We start from the raw sequence: 24,448 nt of genomic DNA on the forward strand, positions 1-24,448 counted from the left end.
CTACAGGATAGGATAGTACCTGAGGTACATTTCATGCAGAAGAGACAGTATCTACAGGAGAGGATAGCACCTGAGGTACCTTTTGTATATCTGGTACCTGACTCTCGGTAACCTTCCAAACACATCCATTCGTAGCAGCATCCAATCGCTTGACAGCAGTCGAGGCAATTTCCAGCTGCTCATGAAGAGCAACTTACTCATCCTGTGCCCGAGAACAGCAAACACAATGGGGTTGCATTGTGCCTGGTGCAATATTTTGAGAATAATAATAAACAATTTTAAATTAAGCTTGTTGATTCTCCTTTAATTTATGGGTTGATATGCTGCAAATATTGACAGTTGCTTTTTGGAACTGAAGCGATATTCAGCCAAAACAAAATATCTATTACTACAACAGAAAAATTTGGTCCAAAAATCTACTGCTTCTCCGAAACAATTTTCAGGTTGCAGTCGCTAACAAATTCTGCAGCAGTGTGATAAGTAAAGACAATACACACTCCTGTTAAAGGAGATGACTAATATGACACAACATATTAGTTATTTACAATAACTGTAAATCGCTAATGCTGATTTACTATGAAACAAACTAAATACAACACTAGTAACTTATGAAAATATGTGTTTGCTAGCATCCGAAAATTCTCAAAAACATACCTTTTTTCAAATAAATTTACCTTTTTTCAAATAAATTTATAATGAAATTAGAGAACTATTGGATTTGAACGAGAATACGGTGGTCAAAAGTTTCTAAAAGCACAATTTTATTTTACAATTGATGATATAGTACTACACAATATATATCAATATACACACAAGTTTTGACACAGATAACATGAAAAAGTCATTTAAGTTTTATGTCAAACTTTGGACCCAGGTTTTCGATGTCAGGAAGGGCAAGAATTTTGCATGTACCTGGTTTTGTGTTTCCTTTTACTTTAGCATGCCAAAGATGAACACTGTAGCATAAGTGTATCCCACAAAATGTGTTTACATGCAGAGCACAACAACGCACATCTTCTTCGTGGGATGGCTTACAATGTTGTGTCATACTACTATTTTTTCTAGTGTTCCCTGTTCCAGCCACAAATTTTTGATGGTACACCTACGTATTACCTCCAATTTCTCCAATTTTCTTGTCGTCATTTTTCAAGATGTATGTGGGAGAAAGTAATTTGTTGTCCAACTCTTCCCAGAATGTATGCTCCAGGAATTTAAACAGCAAACTTTTCCAAGATGCATGACATTTCTCTTGTAGTATCTCTCATTGGAATTTGTGAGGCATCCCTGTGATGAAAGGTGCCACTGTTTGTTGGATCTCCTATTTAGTGTATCTAACTTCTTCTTGACAATGCGTATTTCTGAATCTTTTCCATCTTATCCACAGCTGTTGTCATGTTGTTTGCTCTGTCTAAAAATCCGAGAGTGTAACATTTTTATGTTACCACTGAATGTCATTTCTAACCAGATGTCTCAAAGCCGTAGTAACTATGACAGAGAGACAAAAGCATGATGGGGGTACATCAGAGCACATGTACATGAAAAATGTTAGGTGCTGTCTGAAGAATAAACAGTACTTCTTAAACATGAATAATTGCTCCCATAGGTCTGTAACAGTGTGAGTAACGAATATTATAAAGTAGCAGCTTTAGGTTTAAAGTAATCAGCAAGTATGAAAATGATCAACACTACAGGAAAATGCAACAGAACTAAAGGCAAAACTGATTCCAACACATCATGACAGTTTGGAGAATTAATGCAAATTGCCATTAGCATTGTTACCCACCTAGAGGGGGGGAGGGGGGAGGGGGGGAGAGGGAGGGGGAGGGGGGAGAGGGAGGGGGGAGAGGGAGGGGGGAGAGGGAGGGGGGAGAGGGAGGGGGAGAGCTAAATCATGACATCCAATTTGAAAATAAGTGGAATGATTAAATACATCTTGGCATTTTTTTAGGCAACACATCAGGTGAAGTGCTGTCACCATCCTATCCTTATGCTGAGTGATAGTGGAACAATAAAAATGATGCAACTCACATTCATTTTTAATAGTTTCCATGTGCAAAGACAGATGATGATGATGATGATGATGATGATGATGATGATGATGGTAATACTGGATACCTAAATACAAATACCAAAATGACAGTGCAGAGCATGAGGCAAAAAAAAAAAATTGTAGTGGGGAAAGCGGGGGAGGAAACGATGTCAGTTCAGTGTTACCTGCACGTGCAGTATACCTGTGGCAGCAACAGGTGTGTAGTTCTGTACTAAATTCCTACACACACTACCTGTTCACAGAGATTATTGGATTCACTGTATTTTCTGACAGAATGATAGGCATTAATTCATGTTTCATCCAACCATACAATCTGCCCTAAAAACTGACAGTGCCATGTGACAACATCCACGTACCCATAGCTAAAATGAGTGTGCCAAACCTCATTGTCCAGATTACAATATAACGAGAAACTGGTAGTTGCTCTGATGCCTTACAAACATGGGATACCACAATGTACATTAATGAAAAATCTTTCTATAAGCTTGTATACTATCATCAGCAGGTGGAAAACCAATGTATGTAAGCCAGGCATGGTTTAGAGAGCTAGCATATATAGCTATACAGTAAAATAAATATAATTCTCCCTTATAAATTCTAGTAATAATGAATAATATACATCAGGGCATAATTCAGTGTCACAGAATAAAACTAGATAAATGAAATACTTGACAAACTGTTAAAGATATATGACATTTCATGTTACCTTTTCGTGGAGTTGTGATAGTTGGAGACATACAGTGGCTTTTAAGCATTTACTCTTACATCATAGAAAACCATGAACACTTCATACCTTGAATGACTTTACACTCGACAACCCACTCTGAGCCTCTCTCTGGTACTCATAACGAGAGAACGGTCCCTTCAGAGTAGCACCAGTATGAAGCAGGTCTATTGTCTCCTCAACTGCTATGTTGCCCCAATGTGAAACTTCAATCGTTCTTAACAAGTTTGTGACTGTCAAGAAGGGGGCATTGTTCTCAAAGTGAATTATCATTTTATCCTGTAAAGTAAAAATACAACATACACAAATATTTGGGAAACACAAGTTAAACATGAAATTTACATCATCTTATGACACAGTACACACAATTATTTGTATTTAGTATTATCTACACTCCTCTTATTTTTTCTATGACATTTGTTTTAACCTTTGGCAAGGCATAAATATAAGACAAGTGTATATAAAAAATATTTTATTACTAAAAGTTATGTACACTTATAGTTACTCTTCAACGTAACCACACAATGACTCAGACAATTGTTGTACCTGTGGACAAGCTTTCCAATACCCCCTTCATAAAAATATTGCCACCAATGAATTCAGACTGGAGATACGATCTGTTGTTTGTTTCTTGGAAGCAGAAGGGAATAATGCAGCAGAAATTCAGCAAAGAATGAGCAGAAAGCCATTCGAAACAAAATAAGAGGCATGCGGGCTTCTCGAATTGTTCTGATCCATGACAACGCTCATTCTCACAGTGCTAGTGCAACCCAATGGGTTCTTGAGCAAATTCATTGGAACATTTTCGACTACCCACCATACATTCCCAACCTAGTGCTGAGTGAATTCAATCTTTCCTCTGAATTGAAGATGTGGCTAGGAGGGTAGCACTTTCAAACTAATGAGGAGCATCAAGATAACATCACAACTCATTTCAATTCATTGGCTGTAACATTTTTATGAAGAGGGAATTGAAAAGCTTGTTCACAGAAATATCAAATGCCTCAATTATTTTGTTGATTTATGCCAAAAAATAACCATACGTGTACGTAACTTTTACTAATACGATATTTTTTTATATAAATACTTATCTTTTATTTATAGCTACCCACGGTTTTTTTAACCTCATAAAAATTTTACTACTGAACCATTAAACAGTACTTGGCTCCAATGTCAGCTACAGGACTTACCATGGGTCTCAGTCACAACAGTTGTAAAATAATCATGTTGTTGTGGTCTTCAGTCCTGAGACTGGTTTGATGCAGCTCTCCATGCCACTCTATCCTGTGCAAGCTTCTTCATCTCACAGTGCTTACTGCAACTTACATCCTTCTGAATCTGCTTAGTGTACTCATCTCTTGGTCTCCCACTACAATTTTTACCCTCTGCGCTGCCCTCCAATACTAAATTTGTGATTCCTTGATGCCTCAGAACATGTCCTACCAACCGGTCCCTTCTTCTTGTCAAGTTGTGCCACAAACTCCTCTTCTCCCCAATTCTATTCAATACGTCCTCATTAGTTACGTGATCTACCCATCTAATCTTCAGCATTCTTCTGTAGCACCACATTTCAAAAGCTTCTATTCTCTTCTTGTCTAAACTATTTACCGTCCATGTTTCACTTCCATACATGGCTACACTCCATACAAATACTTTCAGAAACGACTTCCTGACACTTAAATCTATACTCGATGTTAACAAATTTCTCTTCTTCAGAAACGCTTTCCTTGCCATTGCCAGTCTACATTTTATATCCTCTCTACTTCGACCATCATCAGTTATTTTGCTCCCCAAATAGCAAAACTCATCTACTACTGTAAGTGTCTCATTTCCTAATCTAATTCCCTCATCATCACCCGATTTCATTAGACCACATTCCATTATCCTCGTTTTGCTTTTGTTGATGTTCATCGTATATCCTCCTTTCAAGACACTGTCCACTTCGTTCAACTGCTCTTCCAAGTCCTTTGCTGTCTCTGACAGAATTGCAATGTGATCGGCGAACCTCAAAGTTTTTATTTCTTCTCCATGGATTTTAATACCTACTCCGAATTTTTCTTTTGTTTCCTTTACTGCTTGCTCAATATACAGATTGAACAGCATCGGGGAGAGGCTACAACCCTGTCTCACTCCCTTCCCAACCACTGCTTCCCTTTCATGCCCTTCGACTCTTAGAACTGTCATCTGGTTTCTGTACAATTGTAAATAGCCTTTTGCTCCCTGAGTTTTACCCCTGCCACCTTTAGAATTTGAAAGAGAGTATTCCAGTCAACATTGTCAAAAGCTTTCTCTAAGTCTACAAATGCTAGAAACATAGGTTTGCCTTCCTTAATCTATCTTCTAAGATAAGTCGTAGCGTCAGTATTGCCTCACGTGTTCCAATATTTCTACGGAATCCAAACTGATCTTCCCCAAGGTCAGCTTCTACCAGTTTTTCCATTCGTCTGTAAAGAATTTGCGTTAGTATTTTGCAGCTGTGACTTATTAAACTGACAGTTCGGTAATTCTCACATCTGTCAACACCTGCTTTATTTGGGATTGGAATTATTATATTCTTCTTGAAGTCTGAGGGTATTTCGCCTGTCTCACACATCTTGCTCACCAGATGGTAGAGTTTTGTCTGGACTGGCTCTCCCAAGGCTGTCAGTAGTTCTAATGGAATTTTGTCTGCTCCCAGGACCTTGTTTCAACTCCGGTCTTTCATTGCTCTGTCAAACTCTTCATGCAGTATCATATCTCCCATTTCATCTTCGTCTACATCCTCTTCCATTTTCATAATATTGTCCTCAAGTACATCGCCCTTGTATAGATCCTCTATATACTCCTTCCACCTTTCTGCTTTCCCTTCTTTGCTTAGAACTGGGTTTCCATCTGAGCTCTTGATATTCATACAAGTGGTTCTTTTCTCCAAAGGTCTCTTTAATTTTCCTGTAGGCAGTATCTATCTTACCCCTAGTGAGATAAGCCTCTACATCCTTACATTTGTCCTCTAGCCATCCCTGCTTAGCCATTTTGCACTTCCTGTCGCTCTCATTTTTGAGACGTTTGTATTCCTTTTTGCCTGTTTCATTTACTGCATTTTTATATTTTCTCCTTTCATCAATTAAATTCAATATTTCTTTTGTTACCCAAGGATTTCTACTAGCCCTCGTCTTTTTACCTACTTGATCATCTGCTGCCTTCACTACTTCATCCCTCAAAGCTACCCATTCTTCTTCTAATGTATTTCTTTCCCCCATTCGTGACAATTGTTCCCTTATGCTCTCCATGAAACTCTGTACAACCTCTGGTTTAGTCAGTTTATACATGTCCCATCTCCTTAAATTCCCACCTTTTTGTAGTTTCTTCAGTTTTAATCTACAGTTGATAACCAATAGATTGTGGTCAGAGTCCACATCTGTCCCTGTAAATGTCTTACAATTTAAAACCTGATTCCTAAATCTCTGTCTTACTATTATATAATTTGTCTGATGCATTCTAGTATCTCCAGGATTCTTCCATGTATACGACCTTCATAGCACTTTTTATATCTCAGTAGGACTTGTTGTTTGCTTGTTAAATGTGTGTATAAATACCTTATATAAAAATTATACCTGTACTTAATATTACACATATGTGCACATATTGTATTTCATGTTAGTAAAGTAAGAATGAGTTTGCTATTTTGGTGTGTTATAATCAACAATAACTTTCAGACCCTTAACAGTCAACATTTGTATCCAATTTGCACAATATGTGATGGTTGAACTGCATTTTTTTCCCACTTTAATATTACTTTCATTTGAGTTCACTCAGAACAAACATTATACAAAATATAATAAGTTTCCAACATTCTCCCAAAAAGTAATTCATATCAGTTTGTGTGTACACACCTGTGAAAAAGGCTGGACTTTTTCATATGGACCATAAGTTATTACATTGTCAGAAACTGCTACCGGTTTATGCTTTGTGTAACTTTCTATGTTTTTCGATGCCAAGGTAACAGTTGTTGTCTGCTTGATTGCAGTATATGGTGAATAAAGAACAGTGCTCCCATGATACAGTACAAGTTGCTTCTCCTTCTGCGATATTGAAGCTGGGTGAGGTTTCAATTGATGTGTGAACACTGTCTCAACTTCCACCTGAAATGTACATTATCACTGAGTTATAACACATAAAACTGTCATCACATGGAAAGCAACCACATTACTCTCTCTCTCTCTCTCTCTCTCACACACACACACACACACACACACACAAAGAGAACAAAACATCCACATGATTTTTCTTTGCCTCTTGTTCTGTAGAGCTCATTCAGATTACGTCAAAAGAATCTGACTAAATAGTGTATCAGCAGAAATATAGCCAACATTCACATTCAAACAATGTTTTTCCACTGAAACAACTACAATATCACCACTGAATTCTACTTCAAATTTTGTGCTGATGTAAAAACCCATAAATTCTACCAGTATATATCAAAACATGCAGCTTTCAATTTGTAATCCGTTATGTTCTTGGTTTAAACTAAAAATTTAAGCACACATTGGCTACGCATGTGTGTTTTAGGTGTACAGCATGAAATGTGAAATGAGGGCCACCTTTTTCTGGTGGGCAACACTAAAGTGTGTGACCAGAGAATTATTACATTGTTAGATGCTGCTGTGAAGAGAGAGTCCTGAAGCTGTAAGGTCAGTCATTCACATTTTGCGCAATGGTCTCCCACATATTCGTTTGGAGTTTGCTGTGTCTCTAAATACATTCCTGCTGGCAAAAAAAGCCAACACAACCTGTACAACTCTTTACAATCTGGATGATTTACTAATGTGGCCTTATAACACTTGCCATCTTGGCCTTGTTGTGTGGGTACTGTGAATGATTTAAAGCAATAGTAAACTATAACCGTTACTTTTATCCTGAAGATGTGAAGCCTACTGTATGGTTAAATGGTGACAGTATCCTCTTTCATAAAATATTTTGGAGGTAAGATAGTCTCCCATTTGGATTTCCAGGCAGGGACTACTCAGGACAATGTCATTAAAAAAAGATAAATAAATAAATAAATCTGACATTTTATGAGTCAGAGCACGGAATGTTAGATTGTTTAGTCGTGTAGGCAGGCTAGAGAACTTACATAGGGAAATGGATAGGGGTCATTCCATGTCAACTGACCAAGGCCTCTCTGCTCAACTATCACAGATCTTGTTGAAATTTTATGTGAACATTTGTACATGTTTTTGATGAACACTAGTAAAGTTTAACATTCATCAGAAAAATACTGACCGAGATATATAGTCACTTCTTTGACTCCAAGCATGATTTTGGGCAGAGAGAGAGAGAGAGAGAGAGAGAGAGAGAGAGAGAGAGAGAGAGAGAGAGAGAGAGAGAGAGAGAGAATTTCTGGTGACTGTGAGCTGTTATATAGTGGGCAATATTTTGTTGAAAGACATGAAATTTGCCCACCTTGCACAACTTAATGTGTTCTCAAGAAAAATAACGAAAAGAATTTTACAAGGCGTATTCGGTCAGAAAATTTTACGCAAAATCACTCTAAAACATCAGCGCTCAAAAAAATTTCAAAGTTTGTCTTCTTATATCACAGGGACTAAAGGTATGACAGACATGAAACTTTGCATGTACTAACCTAACAACACAAAGTTGTTGAATATATAGTCTCATTCATGTACCACTTTCCAATACTGAATAAATTAAGTGCAAAATTGAAGATTTTGCAAAAAAGATAAAAAAACATGGTATTTTCAACCAGATTTTATAAAAGACTGCATCCCATAAAAGTCTCCAAACAGAGCTCATTAGAAAGACCAAGGTTTCCACAACAAAAACTGTATTTCATTATCAAATGGGAGCTAACAATGCTAGATAATTTGGAACAAAGTTGGGCACAAAGATCGTGGCACGATAAAATGTAAATTGCAGACTCTTAGACTAAACACATGCTGAACATGAAACTTAATATGCATTAGCTCAATAGCACAAGGATGTGAAACACAAAATTTCATTCACCTACTATTTTCCCACAGATCAAAGCTTCAAAACCAGTCCCCCCCCCCCAAATAGTGAACGTAATTTCCAACATGGGCTAACAACACTACATAAAACACTATGCTGCGAATAAAGTATAACTTTGGCTTCTTATATCTTGTTCATTACAGGTATGGTATGCATGAAACTTTGGATGGCAACTACTTAGCAACATAAGGTTTCCCAATACAAAGTATCATTCATGTACTTAACTGCCTGTTGGCATCTGTCTTGGGTCCTTCAGCTTGACGATTGATGATTTTACTAACATTTCACCAGCATGAATTTTACTATGTGGCTGCTCTCATGTAATGCATGCTCCGCCATAGCCAATTTCTCCACCAGCCCCAACCTACAATGCCACTTATGCTTGATGATCCTGGTGTTGACTGATACATGGTGTGCAATATATTTCCCTGCAAATGGGTTCTTTTCCTCCTTTGCTAATCTGAGACTTTCTTTGATTTTCTTTGTCAGTTTATAAGTAGTCTCTATGCCGTGTTTGCGCAATATATGGCTGATTCTGTCAGCCACTCTGGGAATGTATGGCAGAAAGGCTGTACCTGACCTTTCTTTCTCCTCTAGTTATCAGGATGTTTCCTTGTTAAGCAAGATGCCACTCACTGCCACTCTGGAGCACATTGGTTCCATTTTCCCCACAAGACATCACCAAGCTCTTTCATGCATGTCTCACCACGAGCTATTTCATGTGGAATGGCAACTTCTAAGCTAGAGAGAGTCTCCATGGATAGTCCACTTAGTCCAGTGGTGGCCAACTTCTTCACGGAACATTTCTAAGTGCAGGAATAGAATTGGCACCTTGTCAACCTAAGATGTGGTACACATATGTCGATGATACTTTCATAGTGTGGAGCTGTGGTGGGAAAAAGCTCAATGACTTCCTAAGACACTCAAACAGTCTCTATCCCAACATAAAATTTACCATGGAGATAGAAAAGGACAAACAGCTGCCCTTTCTAGATGTGCTGGTCATGAGGGATAGCACATAGCATGTATCAAAAACCAACATACACAGACCAATACCTGCACAAACCATCAAATCATCACTCAAGCCAGAAGAGACGCGTGATTAACGTGCCCATGTGAGCCGCAGAACCTTGGACATGGCATGCAACACCTGAAAAATATTCAGAGTGGCAATGGGTACTCCACCAGTTAAATAAGGTGTGTCACAGAATCAAACACTCATTGAAGTGACATATCAGAAAAGAAAGGTCAGGTACGCCCTTTCTGTCATACATTCCCAGAGTGATGGACAGAATCACCTGTATATTGAGCAAACAAGGCATAAAGACTATTTATTAACTAACAAAGATGATCAATGAGTGTCTCCGATTGGGAAAGAAGAAAAGGCACCCACTTGCAATAAGGGAAATATACCGCATACCACGTACATGCAGAACAGTCTATGTTGGAATGTCTGGATGACCAACCAACACAGCCGGTCGCTGTGACCGAGCGGTTTTAGGCACTTCAGTCCAGAACTGTGCTGCTACTATGGTTGCAGGTTCGAATCCTGCCTCAGGCATGGATGTGTGTGATGTCCTTAGGTTGGTTACGGTTAAGTAGTTCTAAGTCTAGGGGACTGATGACCTCAGATGCTAAGTCCCATAGTGCTTAAAGCCATTTGAACCATTTTGAATCAACCAACAGAAGTGGCATTGTAGGCTGGGGTAGGTGGAGAAATCATCCATGGTGACGCATGCGCTGTGTGAGAGCAACAACATAGTAAATTCACCGACATGGAAATTCTTGCTGTAAAGAAGTGCAATCATACCTGCTTGCTCAGAGAAACTATAAAAGTACATAAACATGACAATAGTTTCAACAAGAGAGGATCCTGGATTCCAGTGCTGCAGCGAATGACTGTTGCAGGTAGCAAGGGAAGAACTGCACCGGAATTGACCACGGAAAAGCCCTTGGACGTTGACATGCCAGGTTCACATAATCTGCAGCAATGAGCTCAACTCCAGTCTACCACCAGTAATGGAGAACGAAGCTTTGACAATGCCAGCTACTTGTGCTGGCAAAACATCAGTAAAATCATCAAACTAACATCAGCCGAAGAACCCGAGAAAGAAGCCAATAGGCAATTTGTCAACAAGTAGCCACAAAAGCTTTAACAATTTTGTATATTCATTTACTGCTTTCCAAATTTCTGCAAAGTCAGTACAAACATGATTTTCATAAATATTGCCAAAATAGTTCACATTTAGTCTGCTTTTAGTAAATCTCTTTTCTGTAATAGATTTCAAAGGAATCGCAGTTGGAAAGACAACGTTTTCAAGCAGTCAGATAATCACATTCGATTTTTCAACGTGCATGCAGTGCACTAAAAATATCTGAAAATGATGGAGGATTGTCCACGTTTCATTGCATGTTGTTTCTATCTCTAAAATGACAAGTAATATCTCACTATAATGCATTGGTCTAGGGTGACATTGACACTACTGGTTCAAGAACATTAACCAGCAACCCTATTGCTCATAGGCATCATGCCTTATGATGATGATGATGATGATGATGATGATTGGTTTGTGGGGCACTCAAATGCTCAGTCATCAGCACCCGTACAAAGTCCTAATTTTTACACAGTACAATCTAGCCACTGCCACAAATGCTGCTGCTGCTGCTGCTGCTGCTGCTGATGATGATGATGATGACAACACAAACACCCAGTCCCTGGGTTCATGCTTGATGGTTGTGCAATACCAGCCACAGGTCAGCTCTTCATCCATGTTCCCAGGTGTGTAATCCCATTTCTTCAATTGGGTTGCAAGGCTTCGTCTGCTCACAAAGCCATTTGCTAAGTACCTTATCTCCAATTCTCAAATCTGCACGAGTATCTCCCATAGGCAGCAAGCAAAAAGTTATATTAATTTTAATTTTAAACTTCTCAACATTGCAGTTCCCATTTTTTGAAATTTGCCATCGTACAGTTACTCAAATTTGTCCATCAGTTTTAAGTATTGTTAGTGCATGTTGGAATTATTTTGAAATCAATTACAGGAAACAGATTTCCTAAAAGTACACCCAATGTGAACTATTTTTGCAATTTTTACAAAAATCAAGTTTGAACTGTCATTGTACAACCTTGGGAAGCAGTATTTGAATGATATTTTATATTTGGAAAACCTTTTGTTGCTAAGTAGTTGTGTCCAAAGTTCTACGTTTACCATGCCCTTAACCAATGACATATAAAAAGCCAATGTTAACACTTTATTCGCAGCTTGATTTTTTCTGGCTATTTTACCTCAAATTATAAATTATGTAGAACTGTTAGCCCATGTTGGAAATTAAAACCACTGTTCTCGGGGTGGGGGTGGGGGGTTGTTTCGAATGAGAGTGGTTTCGAAGCCTGTACTACCGAGCTAGTGCACATAAAGTTTCATGTTTACCATGTGTTTACTCTACCCGATACAAGCATCTGAAGTTTACAATTTTTTTCATACCACAAACTTTGTACTGAACTTTGTTTCAAATTTCTAGCATAGTTAGTTCACATTGGATAATCAAATACACTTTTTGTGGTTACAACCTTGGTCTCTCTAATGAGGCCAGTCTCGAAAGTTTTATAGGATGCAGTGTTTTACAAAATATGGTTGAAAATACATCATTTTTGATCTTCTTACAAAATCTACAACTCTGCACTTATTTTATTCACTATTGGAAAATGGTACATAAATGAGACTACAAATTCAAGAAAATTGTATTGTTAGGTTACTATATGCCAAGTTTCATACTGCCATACCTTTAATCCCTGTGACATAAACAGCCAAACGTTGATTTTTTTTTTTTTTTTTTTTTGTCGACATTTTCGGGCAATTTTGCGCAAAATTTTCTGGTTGAATATGGCTTGTAAAATTCTGGACCTTATTTATCTTAAGAGAAAACAAAGTTGTGTAAGATTGTCACATTTCATATCTTTCAGTAAAATAATGCCTGGTATAACAGCTCACAGTCGTCAGAAATTTATGCTCAATCTTCATGAAGTTCCACATGGAGGCAAACAAGTGACTTTATCTCAGCCAGTATTGCTTCAATCAATGTTAAACTTCACCAACGTTCATTAGGGACATGTAGGAATCTTCACATAAAATTTTATAGAATTATGAAATAGTCAAGAAGGAAAACATTCCAAAATTAGGATATTTGACATGGAATGACACAGAGGCTAAAGTTAGATACTGTGAGAACAAGTTAAGTGAGGTGCCAGTGAGAACAAGAATTCTGGTCAGGTCAGTATAGATTTATCAACACAAAACCAAATAATGGTAATGTAGGAGTAATAATGAATAAGATAACCTAAATGACGTAAGCTATTATGAACATAATGGTAGACGCATTACCGTAGCCAAGATATAAGCAAACACACACTATAATAGAACAAGTTTATAAGACAACTAGCTCCACACATGAGGCTACTGAAAGAATGTATGATGAGATAAAGTAAATTACTCAGATAGTTAAAGAATATGAACATTTAATTGTGATGGGTGACTGTAATTTGGTACTAGGAAAAAGAAGAAGAAAAAATAGTAAGAGGAAGCTGCTCAGTAGAATTTTGTACACACCACAATTTAATCATTGACAATCCTGGGGTTAAAAATTGTGAAAGAAGCTTGTATATGTGGAAGAGACCTGGGGACACTAGAGGATTTCAGACTGCTTACAAGGGTTGTCCAGAAAGTAAACAACATTTTGGCATAACTAAACAAAAATGAAAGATAGCAACACAAAACTTTAGAGTTACAGTGCCTTACTCTACTTTTCAATGTAGTCGCCATAGCTGTCAAGGCACTTATTGTACCACTGGGCCAGTTTTTCAGTTCCCATGTCGTACTCCTCTACCACCAATGATTTGAGCCAGGATGTCACTGCTTGTTTGAGATCTGTTTTACACACAAAAATTTCTTTAGTTTCAGGAATAAGCAAAATCACTTTCTGCCAAGTCAAAGCTGTAAAGGAAGATGTTCAAAAATTACCACTTAAGGTGCTGAAATAGTTGTTATGTTCATGCTGATGCACATGGCCACCCAATTTCATGAATCAAATGCACCTTTGCTGACAACATTCCAGGTTTCATTATGTATGGTGCGCTGAAGTCAATGAAGAGTTTCACAATATGCCTCTGAACTTATTGTTTCTCATCTTGGTATGCACTCCCCACAGATTGAATGAATGACACCACATTTTTTGCATTTGGCAGGACTTTCAATGGGCACCTCCATTCTTGCTCAGCAACAAAACTCGGCTCACGCTGAAATGGGATCAGTGCCAGGAGTGGTGTGCAATCGTTCGGCTTTACTTTCTGGATGACCATTGCATATAATGGTATGACAGAGTTTTTGAAGACACATTTTAAACTTTTAAGACATTTCCAAGAGAGACATGTTGATGCTGCCCATAACTGATTGGTTGTGGTCTGGAGATTACAACTGAAGAAATCACAGAAAGGTGGGAAATTAAAGATATGGGAGGTGAGTAAACTGAAGGAACCATAGTGTGCCGAAAGTTTCAGAGAGATCATTAGGCAATGCCGGACTGAAACAGGCAAAAGGAATACAACAGATGACAAATGGGTAGTTTTAAGAGATGAAACAAGAAAGGCGGCAGATGTTCATATACGTAAAAAAAAGGCGTAGTGTGTGTGTTAAAAAAATCTACTCACTAAGTGGCGGCAGGACAAAAACATAAGAGACTGTTGTGATTGGGAAGCTTTCGGAGCCAGTGGCTCCTTCTTCAGGCAGAATGCTCCAAAAGCTTGCCAATCACAATAGTCTTGTGTGTGTCTTCTGCCGCCGCTTGGTGAGTAGATTTTTTTATCTATACAATTAAATAATTTTATCAATAATTGATTGTTTTTGTTGGACAAAAGAGAATGATGAGATGGGAGATACAATGCTGTGGGAATAATTTGACAGAGCACTGAAAGACCTGGAAAAAAGGCTACTGGAATAGACAACATTATTTCAGAATTATGGAAATCTTTGGGAGAGCCAGCTACGAGAAAACTTTCCCATATGGTGTGTAAGATATATGACACAGGGAAAATACCCTTAAACATCTTAATAAATCATGGTTGCAAATACTGGCATGACTTATTTACAGGCGAATGGAAAAGCTGGTAGAAGCCAGCCTTACTGAAGATTAGCTTGGGTTCTGAAGAAATATAGGAACAAACAAGGAACTACTGATCCTATGACTTATCCTAGAAGATAGGTTGAAAAAAAGCGAACCTATGCCTATAGTATTTGCAGATTTGGAGAAAGTTTTCAACAGTGTAGATTGGACTACAGTCTTTGAAATTTGGAAGGTAGCTGGGATGGTTGGTTAGTTTGTTTAAGAGAGGGGATGTGGGGGGCAAACTGCTTGGTCATCGGTCAGCTGGGACGAAATACATGGAGTGAAAGGTTATTTACATTTACACAGAATCCAGACTACAGTTGTAATAGTTGATGGATATGAAAAGGAAGCCTTAGTTGAGAAGGGAGTGAGACAGGTTTGTAACCTAACCCCGATTTTATTCAATTTGTATGTACAATGAGTAAGCTTCGAAGAAAACCAAGGAGGAAGTTTAGGCACAAGAAATAAAAATGTTCAGGTTTGCCGATGACCTTGTAATTCTGCTAGATGGGTAAGGATTTTGAAGTGCAGTTGAACAGAAGGGACAGTGTCTCAAAAAGAGATGATAAGGTGAACCACAACAAAGTTAAAAGAAGGGTAATGGAATGTAGTAGAATTAAACCAGGCAATGCTGAGGGAATGAGACACTTAAAAGAATTGGATGAGTTTTGCTATTCAGGTGACAAAATAATTGATGATGGTCAAAGTAGAGAGGCTATAAAATGCAGACTGACAACAGAAAGAAAAACATTTCTGAAGAGCAGTTTCTTAACATGTAATATTAATTTAGGTGATAGGATGTGTTTTCTGAAGGTATCTGTCTAGAATGTAGCCTTGTATGGAAGTGAATGTGAACAGCAAGTAGTTCAGTCAAGAGGAGAATAAAATCTATCGAAATGTGGAAATAATGTTGAACATTAGATATGAGTAGATTGAAACACAAATGAGGTGGCAGTGAACCAAATTTGGGAAAAAAGAAATTTGTGATTCAACATGACTAAAAGAATGAATCAGTTGACAGGACACATACTCAGGTATAAAGGAATTTTCAATTTGGCAATAGATGTGTTAGTGGGGCGGGGGGGGGGGGGTGGAGTGGGGGGGGGGATGTAGACAGAGAACAAGGCTTGAATACAGTAACCAGATTCAAATGGACATAGGCTGGCAGCAGTTATGCACAGATGATGAGGCTTGCAGGGGACAGACCAGCACATAAAACTGTAGCAACCAGTCTTTGGACTGAAGAGCACGTCAACAATGGTAAAGGGACACCTCACAACATCTCAGACTGGATGGATGGATGGATGGATGGATGGATGGATGGATGGGGTTTGAAACCCACTCCTATTAAATACCACATGGTCCAGTGTGACACAATCCTGAGGATTTGTGAGTGCCCATGGTGTATTTGCGGTGACTAGTAGCTCTCTTTAAACACCAACAAACATAAAGAAATTTGTACACTCAGACGAAACTGACAGGCACTTTCTCAATGTACAGTGAAACAATGTTTTTACAATTTTCAAGGGACTTTAAAAAAAATTGTGTAAAATGCACGAAAATGCGAAACGTGGGAAATAACATTTTAAGCAGTAAAAAGTTACGTATAGGTTTTGCATTATCATAGTTGATATATGATATATAACAGGTATCAAAATACTTGTCAGGGACTTGTTTAATATCTAATACAGGTTATATGAATTTTTTACTACATTTAGCCACTGAATTAACTGGAACTGGTAGCTGTCTGGGAAGTAAAAACATTTGACTTAATTTCATTTATCAGATCAATGTTTTTAGAAAGCCTGAACTGTGTCATTCCCCATTTGCATAATGAAACACTGCACCAATTGCATATTTTTTCATGCTTAGCATGATGAATTTCAAGAATTTATTTTCATTGTCATGTGCAAATATTTACACAGGTATTTTGTTCCATGTCTCTTGCACTGAAGTTGTCTTTTTGAGGTTATAAGGTATTGTACTCCTCAATTATACAGAAAACCACAGACATTCAAACAACCACTCACACTGTTTGTTTGTGCAACACCACAAAAAAGACTTATGCAAATATTTGCACATGACAACGAGAATAAATTCTCAAAATGTATCTAGCTAAGCATGAAAAAAATATGTAATTGGTGCAGTGCTTCATTATTTAAAACAGAAACAGAGCATCACAGAGAGAGCAAAGCTGTCAACCAGTGCTGCTACAAGTGGCCAAACAATAAAAATGTGTGTTTGCGAAGGAGTCATGACGATCACAATGATCACAAAGCTGTGCGTATGCAATACAGAAAGTGAAAATCATGGGAAAATTGTGAATATGTTATGAAAAATCATGTGCGAATTAACATTGTGAACATAGGAAATTTGATGGGATAAAAAAAAAGCCATAAACGCCAGGAAAATTTTAATTCCGGGAACATAAAGGTGGGGTACCAACTATAAATAGGCATGCATACTGAAGAAAATGCAGACTCAGACTGATTAACTACATAGGCTCAGGGAAAGCGAAGCTTCTCTCTCAAGGAAAAAGTTGACCATGCACTCCCATAATCCTACCTCGAGTGCTGCTAATCTGCCTGGTGTCTGTGTAAGGTTGTATTGACTAAAGGAATCGTAAATGTCCAAATAAAAAGCTGCAAGGATTGTGTTGGGTTTCTTGATCAGTGAACGTGTTTTTACAAACACACGTAGGAAACTCCAGTTGCGTACTTGGGAGACCCTTGGGTAGCATGTGATCGCAAGCGTGCACATGCATGCGCACACACATTTTGCATGTACAGAACAACAAGCTCTTTAAAAAAAGCCCCAGCTTAGTTCTGGAGCATGCAACTACATGCTGAGACGACACTGAATTCATCTTCTCTTCGCAAAGAGCACACAGAGTACTGCCAAAAGACGTAACTGACGAGTCCATCATGACACAATCACAACTGTGCACATACTGCTGATGAACAAAAAATAACAGAATATTTTCATATGGTATGCCAATAATTTAATTCATACATGAACCATTACAGTATTGAATTGAATTCTGCTTGAAATTACAACAGTAATATCAGCTGCTAATTAATCCAACCACTACTTTAATTTTACAACCACCAACTGTTTATCAATACCAATAATTTCATAAACCCAAGAAAGAGAGAGAAAAAAAAAGCAGATTGTTCAGCTTGCAAATGAAATCACTTAGTATGCAACTTTAAACATTTCATGAGAGCAGAGAAATTATGCCACTGGCAAGACGGTTCTGACCATGTTTCCTTTTTCTCTTTCCACTTCACCATATCCACTTCGAGGTATACACATGGAGAATTACAATATGATTTCCTAATATTTTAAAACAGAATCAGTCACAACATTTATTCAGTAATCAAGTACAGTAACTGGTTAGACTATGTTAAGAACACCAAACAAAATTTCACGGGCAGAATAACAATCTTATGTCCAAATAACAAAGCCAAAATGCTTATACTTCCCATTAGACAGGATAACTTACCATGACAGAATGTTTTATAAGTAAATCACATTCCATCACTGAAAATCACATTAGCTCTGACAGATCCGATAATTTAATTGCACTAACATACAGAAAATGCATACAATAATGCTGCAATTTTTAAAAAAAATATAACAACATACTTACAGTCACTGTTTTCCCAGAACTTAATGGTTCCTTCAGTGCTATGTTCCATGTGCCTTTTGCAGCATTCTCTACAGCTCCCAGACTAGTTTTGGATGAATCCCCACTCTGTAAAGAATTACATGATACTTGGGTAGCTAGTTCAGCTACACAGGAAAATAGCAAAATATTACAATAGCAAGTACATAGCACATTCGAGGTCACTGATACAAAGCCTTGCTATTAAAAAACTAACTGCTATATAAAAATTCAGTCCTGCATGGCTGAAACTCATTCACACCATTCAATCATAATGTGTGTGCGTCAGTTCAATGTCCCAGCTAATGAACATCCAACATTAGTGAAGGGGCGTAAGTGTGACTGCAAAACAGCAATAAAAAGTGTACTGGTACATAACATAATAGATGAATGCATAGCAACCAGATTAGAGTGATGTAAATTGATGAAGTGGAATGTCAGCTCTTCATCTACAGAATTTGCTGAAATGTGCAGACTATTACCTGGGCTCCTAGCCATCTGACTGTGATGTCAGCCTGCTTTCTATTGAAAAATCGTTCCCCCTGGACATTGAAAATGTATGTTCTATACAGGAGGAGGGGGGAGGAAAAGAAATTTGTATTGGCACCATGAGTTGCACCTTTGTTATAAAAACTGCTTTGAGGATTATTAGTGATATGAGATCATTATAATATTTGTTGCTTTGAATGGGTTCTACATTTGTTTCGTGTCTGTCATTTGGAGACTATGCTCTACAGTTAGTAGAAGCTGTCAACACAGTAGCATTTTACCCCTACTGTAACTATACTATTCTTTTCAAAATGAAAAAGTACTGTTGAGTGAATTTCAGTCCAAAAGTACACAAAACTAATCAAAATGGCAAAACTGTTATTTCCTAAGCAAGGACTGCTAAGAATTTTGTTGCAAATAAAGGATTTAAAACATAGTATACATTTGCACATCACACAAAAGATGCTTATGTGATGGCTTCAGCACACTATGTAGGGAGACAGGTGTGTGCATGTGTGTGTGTGCATCCGCGCGCACATTTCTCCTACACCTTGAGAAAGGAATTCCATCCCGAAAGCTAGCAAAGTAAAGCTCTGTACCTTTTGTGTGGGTATCTGTCAACGAGGCAGCGCTTCTGTCTTTAGGTGAGTCGTCTCCTTTATTCCTAAATAATTTGTTATTCTCAACCAGAACTTTCTGTACATTATTATTTCCCTAAATCACTTTTTTATAAATGCTGTTATGGTTTCTTACAGCAAGGCCATGGGCGATTTCTTCCTTCGTGCTTTCCCAACTGAGCTAATCTTTTACCAAAACTCTGTCTCAAAGCCTCAATTCTGGGCACGCAATAAAAAATAATGACAATTATTACTGTTTTGGGAAATATTCTAAACAATCTTCAGAACAGCAATGTAACACAAATGCTGGTTACTGAATATCCTGTATGTCCAGAAATGAAATGCTAATGTATATACACATGCATACAAATGCAGGGCTTTATGAAAAGGGTCCTGAAGTTATGAATACTCAGAAGTCTGGAATATTAGGATATGAAGCATGGAATGATATTTTCTGGCAAAAATTTCACAATATAGTTATTTGGCCTTTGTTACATTATGCCTACATTGTCTACAGGATTCCTGTCGAATCTGAAGATCATAGACAGTGCAACACCAGACAAAGAAGTTGACAAATGTAGCTCACAGGAGCAATGCAGCCCTTCAGGCTACAATACAATTGTTTCAGTAGACCAGTCATAAATATTCACATTATCCTTTCTGTTTTTCAAGGGTGGGATGAGAAGGTAGTCTCTCTCCTGGTGCCTGGGCTGATGTAAAAGTCACCTAAATGAACTTCTATTGTCACCACGAGGCTTCTAGAGTGCACATGGAGCTAACTGTGGTAGCCCTTTGTACACTGTTTCGTTGACACTACAGACAAGGGTCATGAATCACTGGGGTAAGTTGACAGAAGTGACTGACCAACTTCTTTTGGCCACCCAAATGGATTGAACAAAAATTTATGTGGCTAAGGATGAGACACTGCTAATAAAATGTTTTGTATGTTCGAAACAGTCCACCTGTGTGCATGGTTCTGAATAAAGGGTCTGAATCAGAGGCTCAGATGGTTTTGTGATTGTGCACGCTGCAGATTCCTTGACTTGCGACAGAAAGGTGGGTTTTCGGGTTCCACTTAATAGGACAGAAGTCCACTACAGACAGAAAGTGGGAGCTGTGAGGTGGGGACTGGGTAGTTTTTTAGGTTAAAGGGTCTCAGAAAACTATATAATTTTTTTCTTTTTGCTTTAGGGCAGAAAACTGCAAAGGGCATAAGCTCCCATATCATAACATAAGAAAAAACAAGTACTAAATAAAGAGCTGAGGCGAAAAAGGCAAAAACCTAATCAAGCAACTTTAAATGAGAAGCCTCTAAGGACAAGGATGTCCCTAGGGGAAATGTCTCAAAACATTGTTGATACAGTGGGGGTCCCATGGGGGGATCAAATTTGCTTCACTATGCCGCTGCGGTGAATAAAAAGTTAAGACACGATCGACAGAACATGTGTCACCGGTTGAAACATTTGACAAAGTAGACGGCAAACGTAGATGTAAATGTAAACAGTTAAAAAAACATGTACCGGATCACAAAGTGGCACATTGTCAAGGGCTGAGAGCAGTAGGCACAGAGTGAGGCAGGTTCGCCATTTAATAAATGGTGGTGGCTAAAACAAGTGTCCTATATGCAGCTGGTCTAGAATGACCTCCTCACAACATGAGGGCCAAGAGGAAGTTGACCATGCTACTGGGAGATGTTTAATATCACGGTGTTTGTTCCCCTGGAGGGAAGACCACTGTGCACTCCAAAGTGATACTACATGCCGACAGACGGCAACATGATCATCAGAGAATGACTAGCAGACCGAGAAAGGAGAGCTGCAGCCTAAGCAGCAGCATCAGCAGCCTCATTCCCTGGCATGCAGACGTGACCAAGCACCCCAACATGTGCCGCCCCCCCCCCCCTCCCCCCGCCACAGTGAGTGAGTGGAGACTTTCTTGGATCTGTTGTACTAAAGTACAATGCACGAAGGCTCTGAATAGTACTGAGAGAATCTGAGCAGATACGACAAATGGAAGCCTGTGTTGCTGAATGTATCAAGTGGCCTGATAAAATACGTAGAGCTCCACAGTAAAAATTGAGCGCTGGTCAAGAAGCCAATACTGAAAAGGTTTATCATCAAGTACAAAGTCACACCAGACACCACGATCAGTCTTGGAAACATTGGTGTAGATGGAGACATTGTCCTCAAGCTGCAAGCAGAGTGCAAGAAACTCTGCTACGATACACCAGACCTGGAGTACTGTCCTTAGGAAGTGAATGGAGACCAAAATGAACATGTACCTTGGCATGAAGCCAGGGCAGTGAGGAGCTCACACCCATGAGGCATGTGGCAGGAAGTGTAAACCAAAGCTATTGAAGCACCAAACGAAAGAGAACTCCGGGAGGCAACAGAGAAGATGGGCGCAGTCCATACTGGCAGTCAAGGGAATCGTCAAAAAGGGGAGCACAGGATGAGTGACGACGCGTAGAAGACAGATGGCTCACATAACAAAAGAGGAGAATATCTTGCCACCAGGACAAAGGTCAGTCAACAGCCCCAGCATAAAGACCCTTGAATAAAAGTCTCCGGCACAGCCAAGCCCACATGTACTTTAAAAACACTGTATTTTAAAAATTCCTAGCTAAAAAGGGGCAAGCGACCCAGGAAGCCTGACTTGTACATATTACGGAGGATGCCAATTCTCCAGCTCGTCTCATATGTCTTCTCCAAATGGAAAAACATGGCCACAGTTTGGCACTTCTGCAAAAAATTGTTCATAATGTGAGTTGACAAGGTGATTAGATGACCAACTGCAGAGCGATGCCTACGGAATCCACAGAGGTTGTTAGTGAGGAGATTCCGAGACTCAAGACACCACACCAGCCAACCTTCCATAGACTCCATCACCTTGCAGATGCTACTGGTGAGTGAGATTGCACAGAAGCTAAAAGAAAGACCAGGCTTAGGTATGGGAATGACAATGGCCTCATGCCAGTGACTGGAAAATATGCCACCTGTCCAAATGCAGTTATATGTATGGAGGAGAAAGCTTAGACCCTCAAGAGATAGATGGTGCACCATTGGAATGTGAGTGTCATCTGGTCCTGGAGCAGATGATCGGTATGAAGACAGTGCACGTTTAAGCTCCCTCATAGCAAAAGCAGTATTGTAACATTCACAATTCTAGGAGGAGAAAGGTATCATCACTGCCTCCGCTACCCGTTTCAGAGGGAGAAAGGCAGGATGATGGTGGATGGAACTCAATATGTCTGCAAAATATCATCGCAAGGTGTTGGGAGATATCAAGAGGGTCTACAATGACATTGTTTGGTATGGTCAGATGAGGAACCAGGGAATGAACTGTGGTTCCTGAAAGCCACCAGAGATTACCCCACAAAACAGAAGATGGAGTAAAACTATTAAAAGAGCTTTGAAAAGAAAGCCAACTAGCTTTTATGCTATCCCTAAAAACGCAGCAACACTGAGCGTGTAGCTGTTTGAAATGGATACAGTTCGTCATCGTGGGACAGCGTTTAAAAATGCAGAGAGCTCATCTCCACGTGTGAATTGTGACATGACATACCTCAGTCTACCAGGGAACGGAGGCACATCGTGGCGAGAAAAAGGTGTGACATACGGAACATTCCGTGGCAGTAAGGATAGCTTTTGTAAGGTATTCTACCTGGTCATCAATGCAGGAGAAATTGTGTTATCAAAAGCGGCCAGTGAGGAGTAGAGCTGTCAGTCAGTTTCGGAAAGCTGCCAGTTGGACGAACAAATGGGATAGGCGTTAGCAAACGAATGACAGAGGGGAAACAGTCACTTGAGTGTTTGTTGGAGAGAATGGACCACTTGAGACGATGAGCAAGCTGAGCATTGGACACGGACATAAACATGTTTGTATGGGTGCATGACAGCAAGGTCTTTAGCGCGTGCGCGAAAACAGATTCAGACAAGTGTCAGTAAAATACACAAAACGAGAAGATAAAACAACATGTAAAACACAGGTAACAAAAGTAGGAAAACTATGTGTGTACCCACACAGAACCACGGAACAAAGTATTGCATCAGTAGTAATGGATGTGACTGGCTGACCACATAAAAAAAAACACACACACACACACACACTAAAACCTCCAGCCTAAAAGTTTAACCCTGAGTCCAGACACATCACAAAACTTTAAAACCTTAGTCACACTCATCTCATCATCAGCGAAAATAGAGGGCAGATCCCCACCAATATTTGCTTCTGCCCTGGCATCAAAATATAAAATGCACTCCATTAAAATATGGTGGATGGAGATGTGCATGCCACAAGCATCACAAAACGGGGGACTCTCTCACCACAGTAAAAAGCTATGTGTGAGAGGCTAGTGCCCAATTCTGAGACACGTGAGGGTCACTTCATCCTGCCTGAGCAACTGGCAGGAGGAAAACCATGACTGGGTTTTTGACTTCACCAACCGCAGCTTGCTGACCGTCACCATCAGCCATTCCTCATCCCACAACTGCATGAATTTCTTGTGTAGCACAGAAATGACAGACTGCAAGAAAATAGGACAGTGTACCACATCCCGTCCTCTCTAGGCCTCCTTGGTAGCCCGATCCGCCTGTTCATTTCCCCATATGCCTACATGACCCAGCACCTAGCAGAATGACACCTGCTTCCCCTGCCATTGGAGCAAATACAGTTGGTCATTCAGACCAACTCCTTAACTGGGTACAGGTTCTGTAACGATTGTAAGGCCCTAC

At 39.1% G+C, this 24,448-nt stretch overlaps 1 protein-coding gene across 1 annotated transcript in view; it reads right to left on the reverse strand.

Moving 5' to 3' along the window:
* Positions 1-24,448, reverse strand: part of LOC126248366 (dolichyl-diphosphooligosaccharide--protein glycosyltransferase subunit 1) — an 87,109-nt gene that overhangs the window by 50,183 nt on the left and 12,478 nt on the right. The window contains exons 2-4 of the mRNA XM_049949293.1: positions 18,595-18,699; positions 6,647-6,895; positions 2,844-3,053 (exon numbers count right to left, since the gene is read on the reverse strand). Coding sequence (XP_049805250.1) covers positions 2,844-3,053; positions 6,647-6,895; positions 18,595-18,699 — 564 coding nt within the window. The remainder of the gene's footprint in view (positions 1-2,843; positions 3,054-6,646; positions 6,896-18,594; positions 18,700-24,448) is intronic.

Source organism: Schistocerca nitens, chromosome 3, assembly GCF_023898315.1.
Source record: "Schistocerca nitens isolate TAMUIC-IGC-003100 chromosome 3, iqSchNite1.1, whole genome shotgun sequence".
NCBI lineage: Eukaryota > Metazoa > Arthropoda > Insecta > Orthoptera > Acrididae > Schistocerca > Schistocerca nitens.